The sequence below is a fragment of the Perissodus microlepis genome, chromosome 2 (assembly GCF_051167445.1).
Source record: "Perissodus microlepis isolate ML-2025 ecotype Zambia chromosome 2, ASM5116744v1, whole genome shotgun sequence".
In the NCBI taxonomy this organism is placed as follows: Eukaryota; Metazoa; Chordata; class Actinopteri; order Cichliformes; family Cichlidae; genus Perissodus; species Perissodus microlepis.
In genome coordinates this window covers 12435398-12459950 of record NC_140462.1, presented here as the reverse complement: position 1 = coordinate 12459950, position 24553 = coordinate 12435398, and the positions used below count along the sequence as shown (strand labels likewise).

Here is a 24553-nt window from a genome sequence, read left to right as displayed (position 1 = left end):
ATAATATGTATAGATGGAAAATTTTCACTGTAAGGCTGTGTTTAAGTTAAGTAATATTATTTTTCAAGCTCAGAAATGACCCTGCAAGTCCAGCTGCAGTTAGTCCACCGAATAAAGTAGGAACAAGACCAATTAAAGGAGAGCTGACATTACTGTGACACTTTGAATCGAGTCCGTTTAATATTTAGGCTTTGAGCTTTTTGTTCTTTAAACCTTCAGACTTTCTCTAACGTTTAAACAGTCATCTGACCTGAACAGGTCTGGGCACAGAGATCGACTGTGAAAAACATTTTATCCCCTTTGTTTAATTCTGGAAGGATAAAAGAAAAAGAAACATGGCAGGGGAGTGGCTTCAAAGGGAATGGAAATATAGGAATAGGAAAGTAGGTCTGCACTGAAAAAGTCTACATTCACGTGTCAAAAATCCTTTTGCAGTTCATTCATCTACACTGAGGATGATTAAGTAAATGTCCTGGTGAGGCATTTCAGAAAAGTTAAAAGACTTTAAACTTTTATATTCAGAAAACTTTTTTTCTCTTTCTTCAAGTGTTTGGTCCGCCGTGCATTCAGAACCATAGCCATGATTTGTACTCTGAAATTCTGGCTGTTTTCACGCTCAGCATAGTTAATTCAAGGGCAGAACACCTAAACAGATAAAATGCTCAAGTAATCTTAAGTTTTGTAGAGAAGAAGTTCTGGGGTATCCCCACAAGTAGTACTAAAGTTATGCCTGAGTGAATAATGTTTGAAAAGGGCAGGAGCTGCTCTGCATCTGTCTGTGTATCTCTTTTTTTTCTTTTTTGTTTTGATCTGAGAAAATCTAACAATCTCCTGTGTATCTCTGTGTTTTTCTCCATATCCCTCTCTCTGTGCTTCTCTTTCCCCTCCACCATACACCTATACTCTGACTTTCTATCAGGGGGACACCTTCCAACATATCCAAGACATTGTGGTATCTCTGCTACGGGTCATCAACCAGACAGTCATCACCATGGGTCGAGAGCACGCTCTGATTGTAAGTACTTTACAAGTAGGACATATGGTGGACTCTTTAAAACCTTCTGTCTTGCGTCCTTCTCATATTTTCCCTGCTGATACCATGTCTATCAAAAAGGATTTGCAAGAAAGCACCTTAATTTACTCCGCTATGGTATTCAGTTTGATTTTTGAAACACAAAATATGTTGACAGCAGAGTATTTTGTTTAAAATACACAATTTTATTGCACATACAAGAGGGATCGTGAGGGCTCACACACTGTCATGGGAAAGCTTAAGAAAATGCAGGGACAGGGCATTTTGCGCATAAACTGGTTAATTACTAAGTGAAGTATCATCCAGGATTGTATTTGGTGGCAACTGTACAGCCATAAGCAGTTGAAGGACGCCCTTGTGAGTTCAGTTGTTAAGCTCTAAACTGCTGTGAACAAAGCAGTGTGTGAATGCTCTGTGTGTGTGTGTCTGTGTGTACAAAATTAATGTCCAGATGAATGCTGTTTGCAAAAATTTCTGTTTATCTACCAGTTGTGCTATGCTTTTACAAATATATTGTTTCCCTTTGGGAAAAAAAATCTTCAAAAACTCTTCACCCTTAGTGACTCATTTTGTATATTTTGTTAACCTAAAATTAAAGTTTTTAGCACTAATATTTGTTGATTAGGAGGGCAAGTGTGGCCTGAATGCTACAGAACACCTATATAGATATTGAAATGATTGTCTGATATATTTTACATGACTAAGTTGAAGTGTGCTGTTGGTATTAAGAAAGAGATTGAACCTTTTCAGGGTTTTTTTAATTAATTTTTCTGGTTATCTTCCTGTTCTCACTCTAAAGCTTCACATTGTGCTGTACCAACACAGCACTCACCTGCACAATTTGTGCAATGGTAAATTTTGAAAAACAACAATTCATTGGTGCCTACTGTATACATTGTATATTGATACTCAACATTTAAACAGGCCAGTCATTAAAAATGGATTGACAGGTCTGTTCTTAGTTTGCACTGGTTCACAAATCTATTGAGTGTTTACTGTGTGAGAGAGGAATCAGTTGTTTGTATTTCAGTGAGTATGCTGTATGTGTAAACTGATGCCCGCTTGTCAATGCCACTAAGTGCATGCATTCGAATGCACACGTGTGTAAAGATCCTTGAAACACAATTGAGACTGCAGCAAAACACTTCCATTTTGGATGATAATAAAGGAGAGAATCGATTACTCTGTCACTCAGGGTTGACAGAAATTTTAATTATCTGACAAAGGCTGTCAGTCTTCAATCAGCTGTGTATCACATTGTCTCTTAATGTATTCTTAATACAATCTGTACTTTCTCTGCGAAATCCTGATGACTCAGTGAACAAGCTGTGTGTCCAGACAGTTCATCAGCTTGTTTTCCCATGATATCCTTCAAGTGCTTCAGTTGTTGCTACATTCAAATTATGTCTGTCCAGCCATCCAAAAACATAGCATTCAAATTAATTTTTATATTCCTTTGTTTTTCACATTCATTTACATTCCCCTGCTTATTGCTGTAATTTATCCAAAACTGTTATAACGATTCATTCCCAGCTCGTACATCTGTCCATCTGTTGAAATAGCCACTCAGCCAAGTGACAAACTGTATGCTGTCTGATATCCAGAGTGACAATGCTTCATCTGTCTGCAGCAGATTTGTTATTGAAAAACACTGTCCTCACTGTCAGGCGAAACGTAATCTCAAATTAGCCAGCAAATACTGGTTTCTGCAGATTTCACCTTCTTCCTCCCAAGCAGTCAAGAAAGTTTAACAGCCTCTTTTGTCCTCTTCTCCCTCTTTATCACATTTCCTTTTTTTTTCTACCTTGTCACCGGTGTACAGGGCTCAGGATTGGTTACTGTGGAAAATGTGCCATTCACAGGCCATGTTTTCTGCTCAGAAAAGATCACCTTCTGAATTTAAACTTAAGCTCAGTGCACACCCACATGCTTTACTCCGCAACATCTTGGATCCCCTGAAATATAATCCGCTCCTGCACCTGCTGCCCAGAAGGCCAGTTGTGGCTTTTCCAACTCTTAGAGCTTAGAGCCACCAGAAACACTTCTTGCGCAGTTTCTTGACCCGTGCCTTGGTACTGGGGCGACTGGAGGATGTCGGGGCTGGCGTCGGCTTGGTCAGAGTTGGTGCGGGCACATCATATTCCCCCTCTAGGGCCTCTATAACCCCCTGGAAACGTCCCTCCTGCTGTCTAAAATCATGCTCCACACTGGAGGAGAGAGAAATAGAGAAGGCAGTTGAAGAGGAAGGAGACAAAGATGAGAGAGAAACATTATAAGCATGATTTAGAGACTGAGCTAATGTGAACCAAGCCAGATGGGTTTTTTTTTTAAATTCAGTTCCTTTCTCACAAAAAGAGAATACCGTAAATGTAGGGGTTAAAGGGAGATGGTGAACAGCTGTGTAAAACAAGAGGAAGTCTACTGGGCAGAAAGAGAGATTAGAAAGAGAGGGGTTTAGAGACAGCTAAGCTAAGGTGACCTAGTGACATCAAGAAATGCTGACAACACCTTAAATACTGTCCATAATGCAGTTTTTATGGAGGTTTAAACTCATATGTTCTTAATTTTGGTGTACGCACCATCAGCCCACACACTCTTTCACACGGGTCTCAGCTCAGTACTCTTTTCACATCTTTAGTATTCTTTTGCACTCATGCACCAGTAGATCACAGGCTGGTGAGATGAGAGGAGTGGGAGGAGAACGAAAAAGAGAGTAGGAAAGAAGAAGAGCATTTGCACAATGGAGGAGCTAAAAGAAGGAGCAATGGAGGAACTTTTTTACTCTTCTATGTTCAAAGCAGACCCTCGTGGCTTACTTTTTCTATGCTCTCATTCCCCCTCCACCCCTCATCTCGCTTGTGCTCTTTTTCCCTCACCATCTTTCTGAAGTGCCCATCGCTGCAGGTCATAGTGTAGCAGACTCTGAGTTTCTCCCTCCATTTGGTAACTTTGTGTGTGTGCGTGTGCGTGTGCACGTGTGTGTGTGCTGAGCTGGATTATATGGGTGGAGCTACATAGGGTCTGGCATCTGGAGTTAATGAGGCACATGATGAGGCAGGCAGATCGGAGACAACTACCAGTCCTTCCCTCTTTTTGTATGCCAGCAAACAGACACACACACATGCGCGCGCACACACACACATACACACACACTCAAAAACATATAATATACAAACACAGACGTGCTCCCCTGCCATCTCCATACATCTTCCTCAAAAGCCCACGGCTGAGTGAGAGTAAAAGAGAAACATGCAGAGACTTATGAAAGAAGAAAGGAAAGAGACGGAATCTTCGGGGAGATCGAAGGATGGCTAAATGAAAGAAAGGCGACCTTTAATAAAACAGGGCAGAGAGGTCACTGCATAGTAAAAAAAGGAAACAAAAAAAGACAGGGAAGTAAAGAAGGACAAGATGAGTGCCACTAGAGATATGAAGAGGGGAGGGCAGCAAGGTCTCGGCTATCCGAGAAAGTGCGCAGTGATGGAGGGAGAGATGGAATGAGTGAATATAGGAGAAAGTAAAAGCTTGGGTGGGCACAGAGGAATGGAGATGGCCGCATGAATAATTGATAAAGAAGATCTACCGAGACACATATACACAAACAAAGCCACACAGCATACATATAAAGAAAGGATGGCACCTGCCCCACATCCACTTACTGTACAGTCTGTCTTGTTTTAGAAACTAAAGCTTTTTCTATGTCAGGTCTCTCTATACGTCCCCTTGTCTCAAAACCTCAGTATAGCTCTCTACCTCTCTCTACCCATACCTACTTCACTCCCTCACAATTTTTTGTGGGATTACTGCACAGCTGGGAAAGCTGCTATTCTTAATTCCTTGTGTAAGCTGTCACCTTCAGCATCTTTTTACGTGCATGTATGACTGCGTGCTACAGCGTCTTTCATCCCTGCGAGACACAGTTAAACCCAAAACCTTTATTATGTTTTTAAAATGAGGTGTAACATGTGGAGATCAGGGCTAATGTTTTGGGGTTTGTTTGCTTAATACATCAGTTTAAATTTGAGACTTGTGTGTATATTAGAATACTTTTAGTTTCTAGGTGCGCATATGTGTTTTGTTCTGCTTGTTTCAGCTGTTTAAGCTTTGGGAGGAAAAACAGAGGAGCTGTCAGAAGTTCCTCTCCCTCTTGTCTCTCATTGTAAAGATTAATTAAAACAGACGATGGCAAAACATCTTCAGGCAGTCAGCCCACGTCAAAAGCTCTTTTTTTCACCACAGATCATTAGGATGAATGTTTTAGTCCCACACGTAATTCATCCTCTGCCTGGGTGTCTCTTATGCCATCTCCACTCCTCTTTACCCAGAGTCCTCTAGGGTTTTGATAAGGCCATTATTGTCCAATCAAACAAACAGAGCTCGTGTAGTTGTGACTTCTGTGTGTATGCCACAATAAAGATGCTGATTTTCTTTTTTTCCACCCCCGTTTTTGAAACAAACTCATACTGACACAAGAAGAAATATGACTAGGCTGGAGAATCTGCCTTTCAGTCCAAGTCATTAACATATTTCAAATATATTCTTTTTTTTTTGTTTGTTTGAAATGTGTACGCACATGAATCAAATAAAAGCCGATTTCCCTTTGTGTTGGATTAATTATCCTGTTTGTATTTGCATGTGTGCAATTAAGACAATAAGAAAGTAGAGCAGGAGAGAAAATCTTAGAAGCTGAGAAGAGAGAAAGGTGGACTATAATGATGTGAGAAGTGCATACACCAGAGACCAGGATTGTTCCAGGTCATGTAAAGTATCTCCCCAAAATATTCGAAAGCCTCACATTTTGAAGACTTCCATGTCTGGCTAATGTTAGACATTGTATGACTATGTAATGACACATTTCTTTGTGCAATGTATGCTACTAGACTACTGAGGGGGTTTATTTGTAGTACAAGAAGATAATAGTATGTTTTGTTCTGTAAACACTAATTTTCTGCTAATTTCATAAACCGCTAATATCTAGGTTTAGCACGTTCAGTTGTTCTGCTTGTCTTCCATCAAGTTTTCACAGTCTGCGTGGAAATGCTTCTGAAAGTGCTTATTTAGTCAAACAGTTCAAAATCATTTTTGGAAGTGTTTATGTTTTTCTGCTTAAGTGAATTGTTGCATAATGCAGGTTGTCTTGTCATTAAAGCATTTGCAGTAGTTAATCAGGCTGTTGTATAATTACTGTCAGTGTTTTACAAGGCTAAAGTCAAATGCCTTGTTTTCTCTTAAAAGCAGTCCCCATTTAAGATATTCCACAACGTGGAAGATGATTCTTTACTGTGTGAACAAAGGAGCTTGAATATAAGTGCATTTGTCTCACTATGTAAAGTAGTGGGGGAAATCTATGTGTGTGTATATATGTGTGGATATGGATGAGCATGTTGCCATGTGGCAGCTTTCTCCCTTGGTGCTCATTGCTACTTACTGGGATAAGGATTTTGCTGTGTTAATTAGGATCAAGGGAACAAAAAATGAGATGAGGGGAAACAGAAAACTGGATGCAAAGAAGAGATTAACTGACAGAGAAATGGAAAGTTAAAACAAGAGCGAGATGCAGAGGTGGGGCCGCTTTGAGGCAAGTAGCTTTGAGAGTTAAAGAGAACTGAAGAGGTAAAGACCCCGCAAAACTTGTCTTTATCCCCTCGAGGCCTGTGAGGGAGATTTGTATGTGATTGTAAACAAGCAGAATTAACTTCAAGCCTAGCTTTGGTCTGTAAATACTTCTTTTCTTTTAGTTTTATCCATGAAGCTACATGCAACCTACATTTTCAGCTTATGTGAGCAGAGAAAGAGTAGAGGGTGAAAGTGGGGCACACTGAGGTGATTAGAGCTTTGGCGATTGACAGACAGAATGAGGCACAGATGTAGACAGGAGTTTGTTTAAAAAAAGAAGAAATGACAGAGATTTTAGTGGTATGTAATGGAAATGTTTATGTGAACATTTGTGAGAGAGAGAAGGAATATGCGGAGCTAACAGGAGGATTAAAGTACAGTATGTAATAAGAGGCAGTGCAGTTCTGTAAGTTGCTGAGGATCTAAGAATGCAGTTAGTTATTTAGGTCAGTCAAGCATGAGATAACTGGACTGATCATTTAGATGTTGAATTAATATCCTTGTTTGCACAGAACATTCTTTTATGTGTAAATATCCTCCCTTGATAGAGCATCTTTTACTAATCTGCAAAGTACAGCAAGTATTAATTTTAATACTTATAAGAGCAATCACTCTTAGTCTCTTTTTCCTTATAATAGTGTATTGTATGAGTGGTACAATAATCAGAGTGGAAGAAAAGGGCAGCGACAGCAGGGTGTCAGGAAGAAAGGGTAATGAAACAAAAAAAGCTGAATAAGTGATAAAAACCTGGAAAGGCTGAAGAAATAACAATGGGAAATTGCATCCTACGAGAGGCATGCAGTTTTACAGAAGTTTCATGGCTATTTCTAAAACTCCAGGTAAGAATTAGTTGTCATTGGTGTGTTATATAATACAGTAAGCTCATTATCTTTATTAGGTTACCTGTAGATGATGCAGGCTGTCTTTTGGCAGGTGGGGCAGTTGTTTATGTCCTGACCAGTTCTGTATGAGCTGCGACTGCAGAAACAACAAATGTAAAACATTTACACACATGAAAGCAGTTTGACTGAACAGAGCCGTGAATGCTGATGGCAGTTACACGGCTGGTTTTTAATTTTTGCTGTAGTGTTTTGATTGGTAATGATCTAAACAAAATTCTATGTAGGCATACAGTGCATGCGTTGTTTGTTATAATCCGCTTAAGAAAACCACTCTGATATATTTACGATTGCTTTAATCATTAGCATATATGATTTTTAGATAAGCTACTTCAACAAAAAAACAAAAGAAATCCTGCCAAGCTTCAAGAATTTTCATTTTTGTAATAGTGAAAGAATATTTTGCACAAACAGCAGGCTGGGCTTTTCGTGGCGGTGTCACGCTGGTGTCAGAATTGTTATTTCTCTCTCCGTGGACACGTACCCAGTGCAGCAACAACAGACATGCTGTCTACGTGTTGTCAAAGGGCACAAAATAGTTGTGATGTTTAGTGCATACAATGTGCCCCAGTAACACTATTCAGGACATTACCAGGATTGCCCCAATGGTTGAGTACCTGCCTGTTTACTATTCTGTGCAGGAAAAAAAAATTGCAGCAACTTGGTACATCAGGTTTTGAGCCTCCCGTCACATGGCACAGATATTATTACCTTAAATTAGAGGCATAGTGAAAGTAAGCTTATTGTCTTTCATTGTAGACGGCTAGTTTGAACAGCAGAGCACACATGCCAACTGCATCAAGGCTGAACAAGACTAAAGAGACTACAGAGCCAAGGACACTGCTTACATGTTAGAAAATAAGCTGGAATTTAAAAATATCTGTTAGGCTTGTACTGCCTGCCTCCCAATTAAAATACTTTATTTTGCCAAGGTATTTTGGCTGGCCTTCGGCTGAACCATTTAGAGAAAAGAGTAACTGATTTATGTCAATAAAATTGACATTTTAATTACATGGAGTGAGACTGTAACTGGCATCATTTTTCTCCCCCACCAGTCTTTATCAAAGACGACAACAACAGCATGAGAAGACAAGTTTTTGCTTCAAGAGAGAAACGAGACAAGGAGCTGAGCACAGCGACAACCTTTTAGCTCAGCCGACACTTTTATCACAGCAGCCCACTTAGAGTCCTTTCATTTCTGGCACAGCACCAGATTCATGCAGTCCCTCTATTACTTGCTGCTTCTCTTAATGTTCATTCTTTTAATGTCTTCCTATCTTTCAATAGCTATCTTTCACCCTCTCTCTTCTGTCTGACTTTCAGTCTTATCTGTTTTTCTCTCACTCTTAGCATGATACATGGGCATCCTCCCAAAAAAGCCTTTACACACAACAGAAGCATGAATGCATATTATACAGCAACAAAGATGGGGTAAGACAGCTGGAATACTGATTTTATGTGTCTTATTGTGCAGCTTAAAGATTAATTGCAAGGTAATCTGATAGGGATTAGACTGCAGCCAGAGACCTCTGTTAACGCTGGACAAAAATAAGGAGGGATGGGAGAGAATAAACCATGTACACAGGGAGTTTAGGTGATGATGGAGAATCATCAGTTTTAGGATAGTTGAGAGGTAATGGTTATGGGTGAGGAAAAAAAGGTGAAGACTTTAACTTAATGGTGAAATGGAAGCGGGTGGTGAAGAGGTGAAGAATAGGAAGCAAAACAAAACAGTGTGACAGCAAAGATCTGACAGCAGGGAAGAGTGATGGACAGGTTGTTGGGAGAGGAGAAGGGGGGATATGAGAAGGCACAGGAGTGATTCACAGTTGTTAGTTGAAGATATGATTCATACTTTACGGTCAAGTGTGTAGAGAAAGATAAGGAGTGGGAAGGTATTAATTAAAAATGCACCAAAGAAAGGTGTGAGGCTGAGGGTGAAGAGAGGGATAAATTACTAAAAGCGGGTTAAGAAGCAGTGGAGAAGAGGGGGATTTTTGAAAGACCAGCTGTTATGTGTGGAGGGAAGAGGAAGAACATGTGGCCAGGGAGGAGGAAATTAAGAATCAAAGATTTAGCAGGGGAGAGAAAGAGTAACTGATTAGTTATGTTTGCTTAGAAGTAGTGTCTGTTTGGGGCTACATGCTCTCAAACTCAAAGGAAATGCAAGAAAGCCAACGCTGACCTCCTGCTGGTAGGTATCAACTCTCTCCAAACATGTGTACACACATTGGATCTCCACACCGGTGGCATTTAAAAATCTAATATACTGTCTTGAAAGCCTGCCAGCTATAAAAACTTAAAAATACTCTGTTATTAATCTCTTTCACTCATAGTACACCCTCTCTTCTACCCCTCTTTCTCATCTTTATCACCTCCCTCTTGCTTATTAAACATTTGCTCACGCGGTGAATACCTCTACCACTCCTTTTACATGTGTTATCTCTTTTTATCAATCCCTTTTTCATTCCGTCTTGACATCTATGTTTCTTCATTTCACACTTTATTCTCAGATTATCCTCTTCCTTTCCTTCTTACCTTCTTCCATTCCCCTATTTCCCCTTCTCTCTTCAAGTTATTTTCCTTCCTAAGTCCCTTCTCTCACCCTTCAGTGAAGGCTTTGCTCTTCTCCAAGTCTTGAATCACGTTGAGAAGCACCTTTATCTTCTCCTGATTGGACAGCAGGTTCTCCTCCACACTCTGCAGCTGCTTCTCCAATCCACGTGGTGCTTGTACTGCATGTCCGTCCAGAAGTCCTCCCGGTGCCCCATTGCATTGTGCTTTCATATGAGTCTTGCAAGGCAGAGTGTGGTCATCGAATGATTTGCTCTTCTGATTTGTGTAGTCCTTGAGTTTGATCCGTTCTAAGGATCGTTTCGGTACGTTTGTGGTCTCCTGGGTTTCGTTTTGCGCTACAGATGTGGCTGGTTTGGACTGAGTGGATAGAGGACAATTTTTTGGTGGAAGAGGTGGGGTGGTGCTAGATTTTGAGTTACTGTGACAGGAAGGAGCTGGAGACTTCAAAGCAATATGGGCTACTGTGTTCTGATGTGACTCTTCATCAATGCGTTGGCCTTGAGCCACAACTTGACTGCGTTCGTCATTTGAGTGTGACTTTATCACCTCTAAAGTTGGCGTGTGTGTTTGTTGTGCATGCATGTCAGCTGTGGTCCTATCTGTGTTACTTTGTGTATCTGTTGTCTGCGTGGAGGAGTCCTTGTAAGAGGTAAATTCTGCAGAGTGTGGCCTCATGTGCTGCTGTGAATCTTTGGCTTTGTTCTGAGTGTGTGTTGCGTGGTTTGAGTGTGAACTGTGCGCTTTTGGTATAGTGTGCGACAGCTGTGATAATTGAGTAGTCTTTACTGATGTGTGTTGCTGCGTGTTGGCTGTGTCTGTTTTTTTGGTGCAAGACTGGGAGTTCATAGCAGCAGAGTCTTTTCTTGACTGATTGGGAGCCACAGGCGGTTTCCGTGGCGGATTAGGTAAAGTCTGGCTAGCTGTTATTTGATTAACTGCCCTCCTGCGACATGCACCGGTGCACGGCGAAATCTGAGATCGTCTCCTCCCACATGTCCCACAAAGGCGAGGCGGAGAAGTCGTCATTACTCTGCAGGGCCGAGGTGGGGTGGCGTGCACAGTTGTACAAACGCTTACTGTCTTTAACACTGTGCGGTGACCCTCCTCTCGTAGAGACTGCACCCTTCTCCTCTCTTGGGCAGGCTCCTTACCTTCTGTGGCTTCACTGCAAACCCCTCCCACCACATCAGAGGCTACCACACTGCCATTTGTGTACCGAGCTGTCCTTTTACCTCTCGTGTCCTTTGGGTTTGTCCGTATGTTTTTGATCTGGCAGTAAACTCCACTGCCTGATCCCTGTGACCCCATGTCGTCCTGTGTCAGGCTGTTGATCTCGTTTTGAGATGTCTCTTTTGACACCGGCAGACTGTTGCTGTCACTTCTGATAACTCCCCCTGCCTCTGCTGTTGTTGTTGTTGTTGTTTTGTCTGTTGCCATGGTGAGGAGCCGAGGCGTGTTGGTTGGTTGGCTGCTGTGGCGTTTGATGGAGGGGAGAGTCCGAAGTCTGGGAGATGTCTGCACCCCGACACTGCACAGTGGGCCCCATCGCCCCCCCGCCAGGGGAACTCCCAGTGCAGGGACTGGATTTGTTGGGTCAGCCACCCTCCTGCCCATACTCCTCTGGAGGCTTGCTCAGCCCCCTGAGGAGCTGAAAGGGATGGAGGCAAGCAGTGACATCAGCCGCCAGCAAGATTAGATCTAAGCGCAATCCAAGATGTTTCCAGCTCTTGTTTACCCAAATTAATTTATGTGAAAGAGTTTTTAGGGAGCTGGAGACAGGAATTCAATATCCAATAAAGCTGTAGACTCAACTTTCTTCCATTAATGATCTTATCACTTGAGCTACTTCCGATTGGATGACACTGTCAAAGCATTTCTCAGTTTCCAACCAGAGGCCCGCAGATGATGAGTTGGATTGCTTTTCTGGGCATTGCTGGTTTGTTCTGGAGAGAGGAAAGAAATAAAGGCAATGAATGATAGAAACAAAGGTAGAAACAAGAGAAACTGGCAAGAAATAGTCAGACTGGCAAGAAGACATAGACATTAGGCACGTAAAGCACCGTGTAAAAGCTTCGACCTCGACTGAGAGCACACACTGACCAGATCAATATAGGTCTATCAAGTTCTTATTACCCTAGCAGGTGGGTGAGAGTAACAGTGGCAAAACTTTAAATCCCATCAAGGAGAATGAAAAGACTATAGAATATGTTCAGGGTAGGTTATGGGCAATTGCATGTTTCTCTATAGAGTTGGGAGTTGCATACAAATCACAGGAGCTATAGATCCTGTCAATTTAAAAATGCTGCTTAATTCTTTTATTAAGTGATCTAAGGAGGTTGGATCACTTTAATTCAATTTAATTTAATTTTAAACGTTACAACACATTTAAAATTATTTTTTCTTTCTTTACATTCCATAATAGTTTGTAGACTTATAACTAATCATTTGTTATCATTTGTCGTGAAAGCAGTTTGGAAATGTTTCAAATGAGTTAAGATAATTTAATAATTTTGTGATCAAATCTATAGCATTGTTCCATGTTTAATGTTTCTTTTGTGTCTAGTAATCTATACAGACATTGTGCCCTTCGGTCCTTTTTAAATGTTTTTTTTACTTGATTTTTTTAAAGGCAGGAAATTTAATTTTAATCCATGACTAAATTATGTTAAGGTCTTATCTTTGTTTTGTGTTATTTTGCTTAGTCTAAAATTTTTGCATTGATTGGGAGAGAAGCAAAATTAGCCATTTAGTCTTAATCATTTCAGATCACTGACTCAGTGTAATTCAGTGGTGCACTGTGTCACTGCGATTAGCTGATGAAACTGGGCCAGAATTCTATTATATTTACTGTTTTTTTTCCATATCGGGATTTTGGGCTATTGCAGGAAATATGGGCAGGGTACATCAAAAAGAAAAAGACAGATAAGGAAGAAAAAAGAGCGCTATTTAAATAACTTACCCAACTGGTACTATATTTAAGAGCATGGAAAAGTGGATGCAGGAACATTTGTCTGGTATATTTCGTTTTAGCTAATGGAGCTATGCTAATTTGAGCTAATGTAATTACACACAGTTTGGCTCTTGAGGATAACTGGCAGTGCAGTGCATTTGCTGTCTGCACAGAACTCAAGCAACAATACATTTTAAACTTGTTGCAGATCCAGCTCATATATTGTAGAAAATTTCTTTTTGTCCGCCTGTGTTTAAAAAGTCAGTCACCATCCACCTTTGATCCCTCACTGCCACACACAAAGCTGGCCTGCAGCTGGTGCAAGGTAATTTGTCCATGAAATCAGGCTTGTGTGTGTATCTAGGCTGAAATCTTTGTGTCTTCGTTTTTTCTTCTATCTTCTATCTTCACAAACAACGTTGTCACTCTATTCAGCCAGTGTGGGGTGCAAAAGCTGGCTGCATACACACACACAGACACACACACATAATCAAACACACACAGGGAAGATGAATGGCTTAGTTTACACCAGCTGGTGCAACATGTCACACAGATGCTTGCTGTATACGGTCAAGTGTGGAAAAAACTAAAAGATATATATATAGAGAGAGAAAGAGGGAGAGAGAAATAAATCAGCTATAGCCATGTTCACCTAATAGTGTAAGAACCCATGAGATTACAAACAAAAAAATCTTCTATTGTTTCATTATTGTAAAGAATTCTTTCTCAGGGTTTTGAGAAGTTTTAAAACAGCTTGTCGGCTCTGGCACTGTAGCAGGTAAAATTATGTGCTCACCAGTGGACAGGTAACACATCTTAACTGCGGTGAGCCTGACTGCTACTCTAATATTTCATATGTATTCAGAATGAGAGGCTTGTACCCATTCACTCATAGCAATGCCCTGTCATGACCTAAGCCTAATACCCCATGCTGTTTTGACTGCACAAGGAGAATAAAAATTGACATCTTAGCCTTTTTCCCCCCTTTTTCCCTGACAGCAAGTGTAATTAAGGTTGTCAGACTCTTTTCAGTTTTCATTTAAAAAATTTTTAATATTAATACTGATGCTGGTGGGCTTGCCCATGAGCTGAAGTGCTGAACAAGGAACCGTTTAAATTTAGACTGTTCAGCCTGCATCCTGCGTCTGAAACTTTCTAGACATAGAAAACAATAAGTGTCACACAGTGCACTGCATTGCTTGAGAGCTTCAGTGACAGTGGTGCTTTGAAATGTAAGGTTTCTGCATAAGGCATTAAAGATCAAAGGATTTCTGTTTCAGTGACATATTGCTCCTACTTATATAAATATCTTGACAGTGTGTTTCGCTTGTGGAGTGTGACATTGCCAGGGAGGGGTCTCGCATTATTGACAGCCCAGACTGCTTATTATTGTTTACTGTGCTAACTGTGGTATCACTGTCCTGGAGTGGACGACTGAAGCTTTAACTTATATTTCATGCGTCCCTTTTTTATATACAATGCAGGGCAAAGCGACTGGGTGAATGAGAAAAGGACTGAGATTCGTTGTTTGCACAAACAAATTGCAGATGACGATGGCATTTCTGTGGTGAGAAACAGATGGAGAGGGAAAGCAAGAAGAAGAGAGCTAGCCGGTGTTTGTGTGTGCAAAAAAAAAGAGAGAAAGAGAGAGAAAGGATGCATATGTGCGTGCATATGTCCCCATTTGTGTGTTTGACTGTGTATAAGAGCTGTCAAGCAGCTTGTCTTGGGATTCAGACTGAGTGAACTAAAGGTAATTCCACTGCAGCTGACTTGCCTTTCCATCAGCAGCCTCATCAGACAGCAGAGCACCTGCTGCAAGTTTTTTCTTTCTTTCTTACTTTCATCATTTTGTGTGTGTTCCTTTTTGAAGTCTGACTCTTCACCCCTGACCTGCATGATGTCAGGCAGAAAGTGACACCATATCCTCAGAAATCCAGCTCACACTCTGTCTGTCTCAGACTCTCTACCCCTCTCTTTTTCTCAATCACTTCCCCCTCTTTTAAATCTTAAAGGATAGCACTAACCTCGCATCCCTCTTCCATCACTTGCTGTGTTTGTTGTCACACTTTCCCACTCAGCACCCTCTCTTCCATCTCTGTCATGCAACCTTTGATTTTCTCTGTGCTTCTCTCGCCTCCTCTTTGTTCTTTAGATATAAACATAGTCTCTCACCAACATTTCACCTCTGGCTGTGCAAAATAAACGGGGAGGAGAAAGGGAGGAAACATTGTCAGCTGCAGGATAAAGGGGAGGCAACTGAAGAGGATAACAGGGTAGACGCCGGCACAGGCAGGGCTGACAGGTGGCCAGGGGATGACAGCGAGAGAACAGATGTATTAGCAGAACTGTGGACAAGATGAAGGACTCACGTGAGCATTTGTATGTGTGGGTCAGCGGAAGAGATGTGAAGGCCTAATTTTCTATAGTTGCTTTAAATCTCCAATCAGTTTCTCCTTTCATAATCTGAATGACTTTTTTAAAAGATAAAAGTAAAAACAGAAGACTGGGGGAGAAGGAGGAGGATGTGTGAAGAGACAAACATTAAAGGAAAGAAAGAAAAAAAGATCTGGGATGCCACACACATTGCTTGCCAGTAATCAATGAACACCGCAAGTGTGCTTGAGCATCTGTCATCACGCACACAGACCATACAAGCCTTTCAACACCGCAGGGAGTTTCTTGACAGGGTGCAGCCTTTTATGAAATCTGTTTATACATGCAATGAGTTTAATTTGCCAGTCGGTGGGTTTGAGCTTTTAAAGAATTGTCTACAACACAGGCAGACTCTGCGATGCCCTGCATGTTTTTTACGTGTCTGTGAATGAGTGCGCACCCACGCCTTTGCAGTGGTAACAGAGCGCTGAATGCTCCAGCGAATCGAGTCCCCTGTCGTTTCAAGGTGAGTCTCATTTTTCAACTGCCGATTGACGGGCCCTGTGTGTGTGCGTGTGTGTGTGTGTATGAGTGTGCAAGCGTTTTTAGGGAGACTGAGAGTTGCTTTACTGCTCTGTAATCACACCACCCCTTTCAGTTACTATCTCTCACCCACTCACCACCAGAACAGAACAAACGCAGCACTTTATTGGCCCTTTGAGATGGGGCACACAGTGCATTTTGTGCAGTTCATTAGGCTTTTTTCCCTCCAGCCACCGTTGTTTGGGTTCAAGGCAACAAAAACATTTCTCTGTTATATATTGCCAAACCTTTCTAATCTTACACCTCTGATTTAACATGTCTTTGAAACTTAAATGGTAGGCAATGTGTTTTTGATGCCACTGGAAGAAAAATCTATAATAACCTTTCAGCATATTGTAATTCAAAGTGTCTGAGAGGAAACAGACTCCTTCACTTTCTGTTAGCTTTGTTTTCAGGATTTTAACAAGTCTACTCCTCAGAGAGAGACGTTGGTTGATCACAGATCTGTTCAGACAAGAACCGGCGTAGTATAAAGTCGAACAAAGAGCAACATTGTAAGATGTAGCTCTGCAGTGGGTTAAGCGCAAAACTTTCAGCTGGAAGAGTGGGTTCTAAATGTCACATAAAGCTTAAAAGTCAGCATTATCCTATTTCTATTCCATGTGAAACACCTGCTATTTAGTGTGGACGCCCTATGTCTGGTGGGAGGGACTTAGAACAGTGAGGTGAGAGCTGCATCTTCTTTCTTCTTCTTTTTCTGCCTCCTGCAAGTTTTATTCTATCAGAGACCTTTATGAGAAATAATTTCTGTCCATTTGTTATATTGGATAGGAAGATACTTTTTAGACATGTATAAATCAAATAAAACACTGTGCGGAGGCATTTTGTATGGGATAACTGCAGGAGATAGGATTGCCACACCTGCCATTTAAATATTTGAGCACCTTGTAAGACCATCTCTCTGACTCTTTGCTACAATAAGCAGACAAGCTCTCAAGCAAGATACTAAGCTTCCCTCAAAGAATTGTAATATAAAAATATAAGTTTGTTCAGTATCTTGCATTGCTTTTATTACTTTGCCACAATATTCTTTTTTTTTTCCGGTTAACTTTCTTCAAAATGCAGGAGATGGGGAAAAAAAACAATCATTATTTAGTATGAGCATCCTTGTCTCTGAAACCACACCAGTTCTCATTGGTTCACATTTTTCAAAGCAGTTAGCGCGTTCCAAGCATCCTAGAGAATTTGCCACAGTTCATCTGTGGATTTGGGCTGTCTTACTGTGTTCTGTCTCCTCGTTTAATCCCAGGCTGACTCCATGATGCTGAGATCAGTGCTCTGTGGGGTTTGTCTGTTGCAGGACTCCTCTTTAGCTTTGTGACAATACCGTTTGATGCACAGTACCCTATATGTACCCTATATATTTTCTGTTTATATATGCATGTAATTCCATGTTGTTTGTCTGTAGTTTTCAAAATGTGAAGTCAGCCTCAAATTCAATATGCTGATATACATACTGTGTCTCTTTGTGTTCGTTTGCATTTTTAATTAGTGATTTCACCTTTGTTAAGTGTCCCAGTATAACACTTCTTCCGGTAACTCCTAGAAAAATGAATCCGGTATTAATCATCAAAATAAAAAAGGGCATATACACAGCTGGTTCTGCAGCCGTTGTCATTCTGCATTTTAATTGAGAGCAGCTGTATTTTTTAGGAACAGTGCCCATAAATTAGCATCTCAACTGGAAAGAGGGAAGTCACAAAAGGCTAATGTTCATACACAAAAAGCCAAACATTTCACTAAGCCAGCAAGTAAGGGTCTAAGTGAAGAATTGTTTTGGGAAGATTGTGCGTAATATTAATGAGAGAGTAACTGAGATACTCAGGTTCCTCTTAAAGGTATGCAGTGCAAACTGTGGTCACTGTTGCTCTCCAAGCAACACAAAAAAGATGCAACAGAGGACTTAACTGGGGTTTTTATAGACACACTCAAATCCCAACCATTTCACAAACAACAGGAAAATGGAAAATGCTCTGCGGCGTCCTGTGTACTGAATGTTCATGAAAAATTTACGTCGGACAAACTCTGTGTATATGTACTTTGCGTTTGTGTGTGTGTGTTTTTGTTTCTGCATGTTTGGAATCAGAGATGCATAAATTAAGCAGAAGCAGAAAATAAATTAAACAGAGAACTGAGAGGCAGACTTCTCCGTACGTCTGTCTAAGAAGAAACTCAGATAAGGCAAACAATGTCACTAATTGAAAGTAAATCTGAAGGGTTTTAGTCTGTTCAGTGCATGAACACTGTAAACAGACACTGTAAGTCATTACAGTCTTTTTTTCCTTCTCAGGGACTCCCTCCAGTAGAGGAAAGAAAGGGTTCGTATCGATGTTTAAACATGTCTACCTTCGGTCGTGGTGCAACCCCAATCAAAAGGCACGGCACAATGACACAAAGTGGGAAAAACAAAACTGATCTCATAACAATGGATTTTATTAAAAACTTGTAGCCCTTTCAGCCCCTACTCCTCGTGTATGTGGCAACAAATAGGAAATAATTCAAAGCAATGTTCTTTTCCAGTCAGAAAGACCCCAGAGGAAAAAAAAGTCAATTCGGTTTTAATGCTGTAAGCTTATTTATAACCTGTTAGGAACCTATAATAAGAAAAGGGCTGCAATACATTACAGACCAAGAGCACATTATTGACAAATCCATCTGGCGATTTAATTCATTTGTTTTGTTGGTTGCTGGAGTAATGTTTGCTGGTTGAGCAGCGGGGCAGAGAAACCATAGGAAAACGGCATATTTATGAGATATTTAGCACCAAATATTTAATAATAGGAGATAAACATGATAGAGTGGAAAACTAGACTGAGTCAGCTAAGAGGGGAAAACAAAGTGTTTGAGTTAGAGGAGACGCCACAGATGCACTACTACATAAAAATCTTATCAGTGTAGCTAATAGGGTGTGATATCGTCAGAGGTTTACATTTTTGCTTTTACTGTGTACTCTCCTCTCTCTCTGAGCATTTTTTTTCTCCAGTCACCTTTCTTTTCCCCTTGGTCACCTGTCGTCATCCTGATTACTACCTTTTGTCTTTGTACTCTTTTTATCATCTCATTGTTCTCTTCTCTTCGATATCACTCATCCTGCCTGCACATCCCATCCAATATCTCCATCATTAACCCCTAATCTATTCCTCCTCCTCTCATCTCTTCATCTTGTTGCCCCTGCTGCCCTCGCTCCCTTTCACACATCCATCTTCCCACCATTCTGACTTTTGTGTCCTTTTGTCTTTCACCGCATCTCATCTGTTTCTCATCACTTGTTCACAGTGTGTCTGGTTAGCAGAGCGGCTAAAGTGTCACTGACATGCACGTGTGGATGCACTGACAGATGCACAGACACACACACATATAACTTCATGTGTGCATGCCAGTACATACTTCTTTGGATTCCTCTTTCTGTCTTCCTGTCGACTGACTGAACCTTTATTTCTTTATTTCTTTCTTTTTATTTCTTCTTTCTTTTTTTATTTCTTATTTCTTTGTCTCCATTATTTGTGAACCTGCAGACACTGAATGTGATAAAAGTCAATGTAGTTTAAAGCTACCTACTGATTAAGTTTTCCCAGTGTATAATTTTAGATGTAATTCCTGTACTAAAGTTGTTTCCAATATGTGAACCTGTATTTGTGCATTTACTACTAGACACATAAATTACTTTCTGTATAAGTCTATACAAGTTAGAAGTTATTACCAAATAAATGAAGTCCAACTCAGGAGTGTTACAAACAAATCAGGCCTAGACATATGCAAAGAAAACATGTTTATATGTAAATAAAGAATATGAATTCATAAAGCACATTGTTGAAAATATTCAAGAATCTTTGAGAAAGATTTCATTAGTCCTGAATCAAATTCCTGCCTTCACACATCAGCTATTCATTATTATTTTTCCCAGAACAAGAGCAGAGAAAAGCCTTAGCAACATTCTGGTGCATTCCTAATAACCACGACAGGCTTTTTGTAAAGTGGCATGCTAAAATTTGGACACTCCTGAAAATATTGCATATTATGTTAAAGAGAGAAGAACTGACTGCAGCCATTGCAGAAAACAGAGATACAAATTGGGTTTTCTTCAAATAGGGATGTGGTTTTCAGGGGGTTTTACCTGCTTATTAACTTTTCACGAACTGATAATATGCTGCTCAGTCATGTGTGCTTGGTCATCTTTGTGCTTTTAAGGTTTCATAGCATCAGCGGTTCATTAGACTTTAATTGACTCAATAGAAAGAATCATCATTGGGAGTCCAGAGCTTGATTCATTCTTGATTCATTGATCCTCTATTTCAGATTTCATGGTAACAGTGGGCTTGTTTAAGGAACTGACTGGTGATCTGAAAAATTACATTTTACTTTTACTTATGAGTTTGAATGCTGTTTAGGAACCCAATGCACCCCTTTCCTTTAAGCGGTGGCTTTTGGCCCTTCATAAAAGACCCAAAAGAGTCCCAGCTTGTCTTTGACATATTTATTATTTCATTTAGGTGAATAGGGCCTTTTTTTAAGATAAGTTTTACTTAAGGTGTTTAACTTAGGTTAAACAAGTGCATTCCAATGTCAGTGAGTAATGATGTTAGAATAGTAATACTTGTCTGAATATTGACAAAAACTCTTTTCTAAAAAAACAAAACAAAAAAATCTACCAGCTTGAAAATTCCACTTTCTGAAATAGCGGTAATGAAAATGCAAAATTTGTAAAAATCAAGAAAACTTTTTTTTTTTTTATAAATCTGTACATGCTGGGCAAAAAGGAAAAGCAAAACCAACACATGGCAACAAAAGGCCTACAGGAAGGTGCCACAGTAGAAATGCACTGTTTCAATGTGCAGCAATGATGCACAAACAATACCCATGTAGAGAAGGGCAAACAGGGAAAACATCCTTCAATCTCACCGCAAATTCAGCATCTTAAGTATGCAAAATAACATCTGAATAAGTCAGTCTCAATTTGGAAGGAAGTACCGAAGACAGATGAAGTTCAAATTGAGCTGTTTGGCTGAGTTATCGAAGGCATGTGTGGAGAAAGAAAGGAGCACCATTTGATGAAAAGAACACCTTGTTAGCTGGAATGACTCTTGTTTAGGGTTGTGCAGTAGCTTATGGCAGAGGAAACACAGCATACATAGAGGGAGGAGGAGTTCAAATATTGTGCAAGCAGTCAAGAAAGTCAAACTGAAAACAGATTCCCTTCTACAGCAACAATAATGACTCACAACAGAGTACAATTAACTGTTTTTGGCTAGACATATGCAAAGAAAACATATGTCTAAACATCCCACACAGCAGTAAAAGCGAGTAATATAAATTTAATAAATTTATTCAACAAGTGCGGTTATTTTGCTGTAGCCCTGTAGACATGTCGCTGTAGGGCTAGAAACAACATTATTTTTCTTTTCATTTTTCAACTTGTTGATGTGTTTGTGCAAGTGAAAGACTGGACTGTGTGATAGTGTAACACATACACACACGCACACACACACACAGATATGCACAGATTGTGATCCTGATTTATGTTCTAACTTATGAGGTTATATAAATTTTGCACACAGGTCACATAAATCCACACTGTCTCAGTTTGAGATGTCTGTATACAGATTTGATCGTTTTAATACAAACGCGCGCATACACACAAACACAGATGCATGAGGTCAGCATTAGTGTATAAAGAGAAGGGTTATTGCTTTATAATCCCACATTAAAGCTACACTAGCTGTCCCAATGATTGGTTCAGAGGCTTTTAATATTAGTCGGGCAGCAAAGACACACACGTATTCCCATAAACACACAGGAATGTTCGGAATCGTTGTTAAAGGAAAACTTGTAATTAATATTGCATTATGAAACACACTCACTTAAGCACACACAGACGTATTCATGTGAATCAAATCCTACTGTGACAGATGGATGGGATTACTCACCTGCCACACACACACACACACACACACACACACACAGCATATCTGCTGTCGATACTAATGCAGTGATCATATTACTTTTTTTTCCTTTTTTGCGAAAATACACTTATAAGGTTTCCATAAAACAGATAGACCGTCTGATATGTAAATACACTTTTAGCAGAGGACTGACTCTGTAAGGAATGAGACATCCACCAAGCCAAAATTTGTGTGTTTTTGGATTGTTTGTTTGTATGTTTATCTATGTAGCCCAGAGGTTTAACCTATGGATTTTTTTCTTGCACTCCAGTTAGCTCACTGGTGCCTCCTTCCATAAAACCAGTTACCTTCATTCAAAACCTTTGCCAGAGTCTTAAATCTTGAATGAGCATCTTTGAAAAATAAAGTATTTGCCTTGGGCTATCAGACCAGAAACATTCCTCAGATGGCCATAACAGCGCGAGAAGAAAACATGTTAGGCTTTTATGCTATCACTCCCCTATACACACACACACGCACACACACACACTTAACTACATATACACTCAGTGTTATTTTTTAACAAATATCTTTGCTCTTGCTTTCTTAGTCACTTACCTTTTCTTATCATCCCCTTTGGTCCGCATGCTTCTGACTTGCCCTTGTTCTGTGTGTGTGTATCACTCGTGTGTGGTAGTCCTTTAGTGCTCAGTAGAGCTCTCCTCCGATTCTTTACCACTCTATCTCTCTCTCCGTCTCATTCTGTTGCTGCTGATCCTCGTATGCTCGCGGAGCCCAGTGATCCTCCCTCCCTCTCTCTCCCTCTCGCTCTCTCTCCCTCTCTTTTTCACACACACATACACTCCTCTCTCTCCCTCTTTCCCTGATCAATATTTCTACCTGCTTCTCTTTAGCTCTCATGTGCTTCTCAAATATTCTCACTCATTTGTTAAGTCATCCAGTGTCATGACTCGCCTTTTTTTTTTCTTTTACATTTTATATATTGGTGACAAATCTGATGCCATGCCCTGAATTTTGTGTCTATGTTTGTCTATGTGCCTACATTGACCCTGGCACAGTAGTAGACCCAGTGAAACTTTGGCAGTGTGCTCCCGGGAGTCGAGCCAGGACACAAACAAACACACATGCGTGAACACACAGAAGCACACACTCGTGCTTCTACCACTCACTTTATTTATAAGTCTAGCATTGCCTTGCTAACTCGCTTTCTCTTTCTCTCTGTTTTGATTATCTTTCGTTTTCTCCTTGTAGTTTCACCTCACTCTTCTATTTGAGCTACAGTATTTGGTCACTGTCCTCTCTCTTCTTTGCCCCACTTTCTCCTCTTCATGCCATTCTTTAGTGTTCTTTCATCCTCATTTTTCATACTCCCCTCATGCTCTGTATTTGGCTGTCCCACCACTCATCCTCCTTTAAGCTTATTGTCTTTCTTCCCCTGCTCCCATTCATATGAGCTGAGAATGACACTGCTTTCTTTCTTGTGGCAAATAAGGCAATTAGATAAAATGAAAAGAAAGTGAGATTAAACACCATATGACATCGGGTTTAAATTATGCTTAATGATGAATGCTTTGTCTTTTGAGCCTTCCAGGAATTGTGTGTGTGCGTGTGTGTGCATATGTGTGTGTATAAATTAATTTCTTCTTTTGTCGTGCATCAAGGAAGACAAAAATGTTTTACCATTTTTCACATCTTTTACTGGCAGCTTTCAGATTTAGAATTCAGGTTTAGGGATTGACCTTGTACGGTTTCATTAGGATAAACATTTGTTAGGCTGTTAGCAGTTACATGTACAAGCATTACAAATGTAATGCTTGTACAATAACACAATGCAATGTCGAGCTTGATTCTCCATTCTAAGCAGTGATCATCAGTGAAATGTTTTGAATATTTCTTTAAAAAGCTGCGAGTTTGTGTGTTCCCTGAGCGGCTGTTTGATGCAGTGTCCATATAAATGTCCCTCCTGACCCCTCCCCCATCTGAAAATAACTGGCGATGTATGCACCACTGCAAAGTGGTTGACTCACCTTGTGTTGTGTTTCAATTGACCTCTGGTGTGATGAGGTAAATGGTGTGTGTATGTGAGTGGGACAAATATAAATGTAATTATGCACATTGCATAAGCAGCAGTCACCGCAGTTCAACACATGAAGGCTTTTAAAAAATATTACACGTGTGCACGGAAACATGCGAGGGCCATAAATCATGAGATAGTTGTGCCAGAGCTTAGAGGTCGTGGTAATTTGATTTAGGAGTGGAAGATGAGAAGGGGTATGAGAGTGTATGGTGTGTGAGCTTGAGAAAACAAAAACCTGTCCTTTTTTTAAGCCTGTAAATGTTTTTTCTGCTCTTCATTCATTTTCCCTTGACCTCCCCTCCTCTCACTCTTCCCTACTTGCGTTAACTGATTCTTCTGTAATGCACACAGATAGACACTCATGCTACCTCTCTCTGTTGCTCTGAGTCAGACAAACATGCAACCAATCCATCCTTAAACACAACAGCTCTAATTACTGCTGCACACAATCCATCTCTTTTGTCACCCCCCCCCCCCCCCCCCCCCACCACCACCTCCAACAGTCTCCCCACCCACCACCTC

The 24553-nt window shown here is 40.4% G+C and overlaps 2 protein-coding genes across 4 annotated transcripts in view; one reads left to right on the top strand and one right to left on the bottom strand.

Annotated features, from left to right (window-relative positions):
* Positions 1–24553, top strand: part of dock2 (dedicator of cytokinesis 2) — a 97418-nt gene that overhangs the window by 44380 nt on the left and 28485 nt on the right. The window contains exon 26 of the mRNA XM_084947345.1: positions 920–1015. Coding sequence (XP_084803471.1) covers positions 920–1015 — 96 coding nt within the window. The remainder of the gene's footprint in view (positions 1–919; positions 1016–24553) is intronic.
* On the bottom strand, positions 51–22730 carry insyn2b (inhibitory synaptic factor family member 2B). 3 transcript variants are annotated; one of them, XM_084947359.1, is made up of 4 exons: positions 22552–22730; positions 10154–12068; positions 7553–7627; positions 52–3240 (listed from the first exon to the last, which is right to left on the bottom strand). In XM_084947359.1, exons 2-4 carry the CDS (start codon positions 11737–11739, stop codon positions 3057–3059), a joined length of 1845 nt encoding a protein of 614 aa, XP_084803485.1. In that variant the 5' UTR covers positions 11740–12068; positions 22552–22730; the 3' UTR covers positions 52–3056. The 3 variants fall into 3 exon arrangements, 2 of the variants coding, with proteins under 2 accessions (XP_084803492.1, XP_084803485.1); XM_084947366.1 differs by lacking the exon at positions 7553–7627 and having other exon boundaries at positions 51–3240; XR_014801872.1 differs by lacking the exon at positions 52–3240 and having other exon boundaries at positions 10087–12068.

What these genes read in the sequence shown, in the direction of transcription:
- insyn2b (XM_084947359.1), bottom strand. Translation starts at nt 11,739, where the DNA reads ATGGGCAGGAGGGTGGCTGACCCAACAAATCCAGTCCCTGCACTGGGA. An exon ending in AGCAAAGCCTTCACTGAAGG is followed by an intron (nt 7,628 to 10,153) that starts GTGAGAGAAGGG and finishes TTGTTTCTGCAG; the next exon opens with TCGCAGCTCATACAGAACTG. An exon ending in ACAGCCTGCATCATCTACAG is followed by an intron (nt 3,241 to 7,552) that starts GTAACCTAATAA and finishes TCTCTCCTCCAG; the next exon opens with TGTGGAGCATGATTTTAGAC.